Below are 9,115 nucleotides of genomic sequence, written 5' to 3' on the forward strand. Positions count from 1 at the left end.
GTCTGGATCTTCCTAACTCCCAGCATGCCATGTTCCATGCGTGTAACACATTAACAGCGCATGTAACATTGCACAACATGAAGCGCTAATTTGCACACAACTCCAGAAACAGCGAAGAGAGAGACTGCGCATGCGCGTACGGACACACGAACGCGCAGAGCGAGTCTTAGGGCCTCCGCGCGCGCACCTAAGCCCCTCCCAGTTTTGATTTTCTCCGGGCTCATAGGCTGGAGTACGAGCTCCTCACCCTTCCCCGTTTCCGGTGTACACGCGAACCCCGCCTCTCCGCCTCGCGCTCGGCTCTTACCTTATAAAGGCGTCGGCCGGGCGGTCTCCTCCCTGAGCGCGTCCGGAGCAGCAGCGGCTACGGTATTCACTTCGCTTGTTAGCCGTCTGTCCGCCTGACTACCGCCGGCATGTATCGCTACCTGGGGGAGCTGGTAACCCGAGGAGGGGGAGCCCTGGCCTCCTGCGCCGCTGAGACTGCGCTCCCGGCCGCCTCCGCTCTTCCTCTCCGCCGCTACAGCCAGGCCGTGGACCAGGATGACGACCCCAACTTCTTCAAGATGGTGGAGGGCTTCTTCGACCGGGGCGCCGGCATCGTGGAGGACAAGCTGGCGGAGGATCTGAAGACCCGGGAGACCGACGAGCAGAAGCGGGTCCGGGTCAAGGGCATCCTGCGCATTATCAAGCCCTGCAACCACATCCTGAGCGTCAGCTTCCCCATCAAGCGCGATAACGGGGAGTGGGAAGTGGTGGAGGGATACCGGGCGCAGCACAGCCAGCACCGGACACCCTGCAAAGGAGGTACCGGCACCGGGGATCCGGATTCTACCCTCCCGCTGTGATTGGTGGTGCTGTGTGGAAGACTGACAAGTGTGTTAGTGTGTGTGTGTGTGTCCTATGTATTATATATTATATATGTATAGTGTGTGTGTCATGTAGGGGTTATATGTGTATAGTGTGTCCTATGTATTATATATTATATATGTATAGTGTGTGTGTCATGTAGGGGTTATATGTGTATAGTGTGTCCTATGTATTATATATTATATATGTATAGTGTGTGTGTCATGTAGGTGTCATGTAGTATGTGTATAGTGTGTGTATACATATATAACACAGAACACACACACTATACACATAATATAACCCCTACATGACAAACACACTATACATATATAATATATAATACATAGGACACACTATACACATATAACGCCTACATGGCAAACACTATACATATATAATATATAACACATAGGACAGTGTGTTTGTTATGTAGGGGTTATATTATGTGTATAGTGTGTCCTATGTGTTATATATTATATATGTATAGTGTTTGCCATGTTATATTATGTGTATAGCGTGTGTGTCCTATGTGTTATGTATTATATATGTATAGTGTTTGTCATGTCGGGGTTATATTATGTGTATAGTGTGTGTATTACGCACACAGATACACTAGCTGTTCAGATATGACAATATACAGGAAAGTGTATATCGTATGACAGCTGCTAGTGTGTATCATTATATATATGTTAGTATTACATAGGCTGAAAAAAGACCTGCGTCCATCCAGTTCAGCCTTTGCTATATCTGTTCATTTGTTGCTGTTGATCCAAAAGAAGCCAAATATTTTTTTAATCTTTTTTTATTAAATAGTATATTATTATATGTATATATTGTATATTTAGCATTTTTGATTATATACCTAGTACAATTGGTATTGTATATTTAGTGCTGCGTGATATATTTTATGTATATATTTCTATCCCTACCCCCTGAGTGTGTGTAATATATATAATTAGCGGTGTGCTAGTATTGTGTGTGTGTGTGTGTGTATATGTATGTTTCTGTTGTGTGTTTGTGTAGCCGGTCAGCGTAGTATCTGTGTTTATTACACCAGCTGCTAGTATTTTTCTCTTCTTTTCCGCTGTTTAATAAACGTTGGAAGCGTTCCCGTCTGGGAGTAATGCCCCGGCCTCGTCTTACATGCAGGAGCCAAACACAGATTCCTCTGCATGTTTAAATGGCCTCTGCTGGGATGCTGATCCATGTCTCTACCACCTTTACTATAGTTTTTAGACTGAGTAGCGCCCGTATATCACAATACTGATAGTGAATAACTGATTTCTGGTCCAGTGGTGTGCTTGCTTTATCTTCATATTGTTCACATTAGTCCATAGCGCCATCATATTCCATGGTGCTGTACAACCTAATGACTTGGTATTGATCCTCTGCATTGACAGCGTTCTGTATCCCCCCCCCTCCCCCGCGTCCCATTGTGTTTATTTGGCCACCCCGAGCCGTAGTCGGTCTGTCATTGTACCAACTCTGGCTGCTCGCGGCCCGGCGGGCTACTCTGACTCCTTTGACCTGTGTGTAGTCCTTACAGGGGGTCGGTTCACCGAAGGGGGTGGTATAATGGCATGCGCAGCTGTCGGGATCGTAAATTTGTGTGTCGGCTGTAAGGGGTCGCAGTGTGGCTCTGCGCATGCTCAGTTTGCCCAGAGTGGTATATTGAGCTCCCCTTACAAAAAGGGTGTGTATATAATGTGATTAGTACGGCCCCCAAGGACGGGGTCTTCCAGGTTTACCTTCTGGCTTAATGCCACGCGACCACCTTAAGTGGGACCCTGTGATTAGCCATAGACTTCGCTATGCCAAGTTCCTCTCTGCTGTAGGTGTGGTAGATCAGCGGAACAGCCTCCCAGCTGAGGTGGTACAGGCTAATACAGTGAGGGGATTTCCGGATCTAAGACTTTGTTGTGGCCCCTGGCTTTCTATCTGCGAAGCCCTGATCCCCGTTGAATGAAGGAACCTGTGCTGCTTCCACGAGAAGCCCCCCCCAGCGCAGACAAGAATGGTGGTCCGCGTCTGTAACGTTACTGGTTCCAGCGGGTTGGGGTGATAAGGAGGTCCTTCTGGCACTGGTGACCTTCTCTAGACCCTGAGAAATGCCGCCTTTGTGGACCCCAATAGCCCTCATAGTCCCGGCGACCTTGGCTGAGGCTGCTATTGGCTGGCCCCCATCACATGCTTTTTATAGGCGGGTTCCCATGTGACCTAGAACTAGAACACAAGATGGAACGCCGTTGGCGACGGGGAGATTCACCACGGTCTTCTCCGAGAGCCTTCATGGTAGGACTTGAGCCGGCTCCTTTAATTTCCCCTCGCTGTATTGGCCTCTGCCACCTCTGCTGGGAGGCTGTTCCTCTTATCTACCTCTCTGGCAGTCTTTTTGTAGGATGGTGCTTATTTGCGCGCGCCTAATTTACCCAAAATGGGGGAATCTCATGGGATTTCTTCTGCTTTTAACAAAATGACAGCCGCCAGGGCTGGTTTCCTTTTTTGAAAGCAGGGAGTGGCAAGGAAAGGGTTCATTCAGAAAGCGTTTGGGCCGAGTCCAGTGGAAAAACCAACAATTCATGAGTCACGCAGGAATCCTCAAAACTGGACGGCTTCTCGCGCCGAGGGCCTCTTCTGGGTCTGAATGCTGTGAAGAGTGTCAAACGCGCGGCCTCCCAGCAGAGGTGGTAGAGGCTGATACAGCGAGGCAATGGCATGTGGCTCCTGAATCTTAGACGAGACCAACGACGGGTTGAGATTTGCGTCTTCACAGACTAGACGGTCCTAGAAAACCTCATCTGTGTCTTTTTGTCCCCCCCCCCCCAGGTATCCGGTACAGCACAGACGTTAGTGTTGATGAGGTGAAGGCCTTGGCTTCCTTGATGACTTACAAATGCGCGGTAGTAGGTAAGTAGCTGCCTTCCAGCAGTTCCGACATTGTCAGGCGTGTGATATTTTGGGTGACTTTCCCTGCCTAAGCGCCACACTGAGCTGATGCTTTACGGCGATGCTAATGAAGTCCCTTCCTCCATTGACTTTCATTAGTCAGAGAGTCCGGCTGGGTGATTAAGACGGAGCCGTTCTACTGTGTGGTTCAGGCAATACGATAAGGACTCTGTCCGCGTGTCTAGTAGAAATGGTTACAATGGCCTGTTATATACTGATACTAGTAGCCAGTAACGAAGGGCAGACCCGGGCTGGCGCCCCATGATAACCGGCAGACCCCCGGCTAAACGCCCCCTAAGGCAAATTGGGCATCTGGCTACCCCCCTAATCTCTCGTGGTGGGCTGTGACACTTGGTTTTACCTTTCGATCCACAAGTAGCCTAAACGGCACGCACTTTCTAAATTTGTCCGACTGCACCCCAGGGACATCGATGACCTCGTCTTCTATATTATGAGAACCGGCGGGGGGGGGGGGGGGTTTGCTTGACGAGAGAAATGACCTCATCGGTTAAAACGTTGTGTTTTGTAGATGTGCCTTTTGGTGGAGCCAAAGCTGGGGTCAAAATTAATCCTAGGAACTACTCGGTAAGTGATTTATTTTAACCAGTTTATTGCCAGAATCTGTGAAACCTCTTAAAAGCTGCCCCCCCCCCCCCCCCATCATTTCTTTGGTTTGGATATTACCATCAGATGTCTCCTTCATTGGCTCATAAGAGCCCCCCCCCCCCCCAACAAAGCCAACTTAACCGGAGGCAGGAGTCTCGTTGGTTCATTCATTCACTCGATGTCTCCCTAATTTTGCTGCCGACCGCTTTTGTCTCCTCGCCGCTCAGCTCCGCTTCTCATGCATCGTCTTGTCCTTTGGTCTTCTTTCTTCGTCCCCTGCACTGTGGCCATGGCCTCTGCGGAGCCTCCAGACACACTCCCCCCCCCCCCCCCCCATTGGACTGGGTGTGTCCTGGAAGCTCCGCCCTTTCCTATAAACTCTCCGGGAGGCAGTGTCCAAGGAGACAAAGCAAGAAGACGGAACAAGATGCAAGAGAGGAGGCGGAGCTGCACGGCAAGGAGACAAAACATCGGTGGAGAAGAGACGTTTGGTTGGTGAATGAGGATGAGTGACAACTAATTTAGTCTCCCAACGGAAAATGCCCTCCAACCTCGCCCCAACCGAAAGGGCAGGTGGCCTGAATCGGCCATGTATGCCACGTATGGATGGAGACAATGGTTTGGTCCTCCTTTCTTTTATCTGGCTTTGGGGGGCCCTAAAGCTTTCATAAACTGAGCAAACACATTGAGAACGTTCTTTGTGGAACCTTCCCCAGGGCCTTAAGGTGGCCCTCATTGATCCTGGCCAACGGCCCGGGCGGCTCACGCCTGGGTCAACTGCGATCACCGTCATGCCCGTCCCCGCGGTTGTAAGTCTGTCATCACCGGCTTGGTTTCAGCCAGATAGACAACCACGAGAGCGATGAGCTAATGCCGCCATTGTTGGCCACGTGTGTGTTCTGACTGGCCACTCGTTCAAGTGATGGGAGTAAATATATTGGCGGGTGGGCACATCTCCACAGAGACACCGTGAAGGTTGGAGGGGGCAATGCTGGACCCCCCCCCCCCCTCCCCATTCATTTGTAAGAAGGACGGTGGCTTTAAAGGGACCATGCGTGAAACATGTTCTCCGGCTTCCTTAATGCGATCTAATCCATGGTCTCTCTCCTAGGATGCAGAGCTGGAAAAGATCACCAGGAGGTTCACGATAGAGCTGGCAAAGAAAGGCTTTATTGGTAAGTGGCGCTCAACAGGTGGATTTCCTTCCATGCGTCGGCAAACTGTGGACCTTTAGGGCCGTCGTCTCTCCTTGAGTTGGTCTGCGGATCGTAGGTTTGGTCCCTGCCGGTGAAGAAGCAAGTAAGCCGTCCTGTTGGCGTGCCGGGTGACCCCGCAGTGCTGCGGTGGCTCATCTCATAAGTAAAACGGGCGATCTCTTGAACCCAAGCCTGGCGTTTGGGCTCATGTGCATCTGGTGTGTTTGTGTCTCAGGGCCTGGTATCGATGTCCCTGCCCCTGACATGAGCACCGGAGAGAGGGAGATGTCCTGGATAGCCGACACTTACGCCAATACCATTGGGCACACGGTAAGACTTACCAACGGGTCTCCATTTATGAATGTTGGTTAGATTTACGTTTGGTTGCCCCAATAAGAATGGAACGCCGCCCTTCCTGTAACGAGGCCCGATCGTTACGTTACACAATGCTTGGACTTGCCCGAGTACGACCCTGTTGAGCAAGTTATCCTTCAATACTTCGCTGGCAATGGCAGCCTTTCGTTTACCTAAATCCAGCTGTCTGACGCTGTGGGGGTATCCGGTTTATTCTTCAGGAGACGTCACAGGAGTCTTCTGGCCCAGTGCCCACGGCCTTGTTTGCCCGCCAGACTTCTGGGAATGAGCTCTAACGTCTTAAGGTCTCAGCCCGTGCTTTCTAAGCAGTCTGTTTCTCCATCGCAGGATATTAATGCTCACGCCTGTGTGACGGGTAAGCCGATCAGCCAAGGAGGCATTCACGGACGCGTCTCTGCCACCGGTCGGGGGGTCTTCCACGGCATCGAGAACTTCATCAACGAGGCTTCCTACATGAGCCAGCTTGGGATGACTCCTGGCTTCGGAGACAAGACGTTTGTCATTCAGGTATTCAGCTTTGATATGGCTGGTGATAGAGCGGCGGGCTTTGTGTTGGGGTGATTCTGGTGCGTCGCAGTAGAGTTGACCATGGTACTGCGTCCTGTCGGAGGGCCACGCTTGGTGTTGGCCATTGGTGGGATGGTAGGCCGCTCCCAGGCTTGGACCGGTCCCGCTCACAACCTGAAATATCTCTTCGCAGGGTTTTGGCAACGTGGGTCTTCACTCCATGCGTTATCTCCACCGCTTTGGTGCCAAGTGCATTGGCATCGGTGAAATTGATGGCACCATCTGGAATCCCAACGGCATCGACCCTAAAGAGCTGGAAGATTACAAGCTGGTAAGTTGACGGCGTAACGCATCCAATCTCCGCATGAGGTTTGGTACCCAACGACTTGTTCGTGACCGTTGGCTTCGTGACTTATTGCCTAAGTTCTGCTGTTGGCACGAAGGCTGCGTCTAAGGATTTTTGCTTCTAGCCAAATATTTTTTCCTTGGTTCCCAATAGCAACACGGAACGATAGTTGGCTTCCCGAAGGCCCAGCCGTACGACGGAAACATCCTGGAAGCAGATTGTGACATCCTTATCCCGGCAGCCAGCGAGAAACAGCTGACCAAGTCAAATGCCCACAGGATAAAAGCCAAGGTGAGTTGGTGGCTTTGCGGTATGGATGATCTGCCGCGGGAAGCGGGTATATTTTAACGTCTCGTTCCTCGTTTCAGATCATTGCAGAAGGTGCCAACGGTCCTACAACGCCCGAAGCTGACAAGATCTTCCTTGAAAGGAACATCATGGTCATTCCAGTAAGCCATGGACTCCTATTCCCTTCACCACAGCATTGGCTGACTATTGCCTTGAGTAACTCCCCGGCGTCGACCAAAAACCTGGCTTTTTGGCCAAATAAAAGCTCCTCTTATCTACAGACCTGGCGGCCACCAGTATCCGGTCATGTGATATTCTGGGTGGCTTTCCCAGCCCGCACACAACACTGAGCTGCTTCTTTATGGCAACGCTAATGAAGTCGGTCCCTCCATAGACTTTCATTAGTCAGGGAGTGATTAAAACTGAGCCGTTATATGGCCTTTGGCAAAGAATAGAACGAGTCGGGGTACAGAGAGAACGTGTAAAAATGGCCAATATGCAGCTGCCTAAACTCACTAGAATGATCTCAAACGCCATGTTTGATGACTTTAATATTAGTCTTGACTTATTATACGGGGGGGCTTTATTTCCTTGGTCTCTTACAAGTGTCTTATTTTCCAGGATCTGTACTTGAACGCTGGTGGTGTCACCGTGTCCTACTTTGAGTGGCTGAAAAACCTCAATCATGTCAGTTACGGCCGCTTGACCTTCAAATACGAGCGCGACTCAAACTACCATCTACTCAGTACGTGTCGCCCTGCATCGGCCCCTCTCTCTGCCCCGGGCTTCACTCGATGCTAACGTTCCTTTTTTTTTTTTTCTCTTTCAGTGTCTGTCCAAGAAAGTCTAGAACGGAAGTTCGGCAAACATGGCGGCTCTATCCCCGTGGTGCCAACAGCCGAGTTCCAGGCCAGAATATCTGTAAGTAAAGAGGTTTTCCCCGGAATCAACTCTCGGATATTTAGCTGGCCCTGCATAATGTATAAATCGGTTTTAGTATGCTTTTATACGGGGCCATCCTACATACTGGCTGGGGTCGGCTGCTCGTAATGTAAACCCAGCTTTATCAAATAAACCTCCTTTGTGTCGTAGTTATCACTTCAGATAAGTGCAGCCTTTGGACTGGAAGGAAAGCGTGTGCGTGTGTGTGCGCGCGTGTGTGTTATGTGGTTTAATGGGGGTTTTATGTTATAGTGCCACCTGCTGGCTATGGGGGGCAACCGCAAGATTGCGCAACGGCTCGTGATCTGTGCAAAATTGTCTAAAACTTATGGGTGCGGCGCTTCTTATTCGACAAACCGCAGCTATGAGGCCGTCTTCAAATACAGTTCATTTTGGTTCAGAAAACTGAGATTTAGGACTTAAACTTCACGTTGCGAAATAAAGTAAATCCTTAAGTTGGCAAAGGGAAGCGAGCCGTCGATCACTTCCCTTTTTTTATTCACTTTATTTACCTTTTTTTTGTTTTTAGGGAGCTTCCGAGAAGGACATCGTTCATTCCGGTCTCGCCTACACCATGGAGCGGTCTGCAAGAGTAAGACGTCATTCAGCTTTATAAGGGGGGGGGGTCTTGTAAGAGGATTCAGATGGAAGCTAACGTCTCTCCCCCCTTTATTTCAGCAAATCATGCGCACGGCCATGAAGTACAACCTGGGCTTGGACCTCAGGACTGCTGCCTACGTCAACGCCATAGAGAAAGTGTTCAAGGTGTACAACGAGGCTGGCCTGACCTTCACATAAACGGCTGAGGCTTCTCCGCGTCTTCTGCTTCTGTCATCCTATCTCAGATATATCCATGTTTACATGTAACCACCAGACTCGACTTTCCCCCTCCTCCTCCTCACATGCCTTGTAGAGGACACGAATGCTTCCGTCCATATATATTTTTTAACCCCTTTAAATGTACCCCCAAATATTGGTTTCCCCCCTACCTGAGGCTGCGCAGTAGAAATCTGGTGCTCCTCCTTGGTAATAAATAAATATATATACCGGGGCATTC

At 50.0% G+C, this 9,115-nt stretch overlaps 1 protein-coding gene across 2 annotated transcripts; it reads left to right on the top strand.

Annotated features, from left to right (window-relative positions):
• Positions 1-416: 416 nt before the first annotated feature.
• LOC149272833 (glutamate dehydrogenase 1, mitochondrial) lies at positions 417-8,856 on the top strand. Of its 2 annotated transcripts, none has more exons than XM_089506687.1 (13): positions 417-807; positions 3,679-3,759; positions 4,328-4,383; positions 5,516-5,579; positions 5,836-5,930; positions 6,303-6,482; positions 6,676-6,813; positions 6,982-7,119; positions 7,197-7,277; positions 7,738-7,861; positions 7,946-8,037; positions 8,588-8,650; positions 8,737-8,856. In XM_089506687.1, exons 1-13 carry the CDS (start codon positions 417-419, stop codon positions 8,854-8,856), a joined length of 1,623 nt encoding a protein of 540 aa, XP_089362813.1. The 2 variants fall into 2 exon arrangements, with proteins under 2 accessions (XP_089362813.1, XP_089362814.1); XM_089506688.1 differs by lacking the exon at positions 417-807 and adding an exon at positions 3,247-3,256.
• Positions 8,857-9,115: the final 259 nt, after the last annotated feature.

The sequence above is a fragment of the Sceloporus occidentalis genome, unplaced genomic scaffold (assembly GCF_023333645.1).
Source record: "Sceloporus occidentalis isolate IW3139 unplaced genomic scaffold, rSceOcc1.0.p SCAF_413, whole genome shotgun sequence".
Taxonomy (NCBI): Eukaryota; Metazoa; Chordata; class Lepidosauria; order Squamata; family Phrynosomatidae; genus Sceloporus; species Sceloporus occidentalis.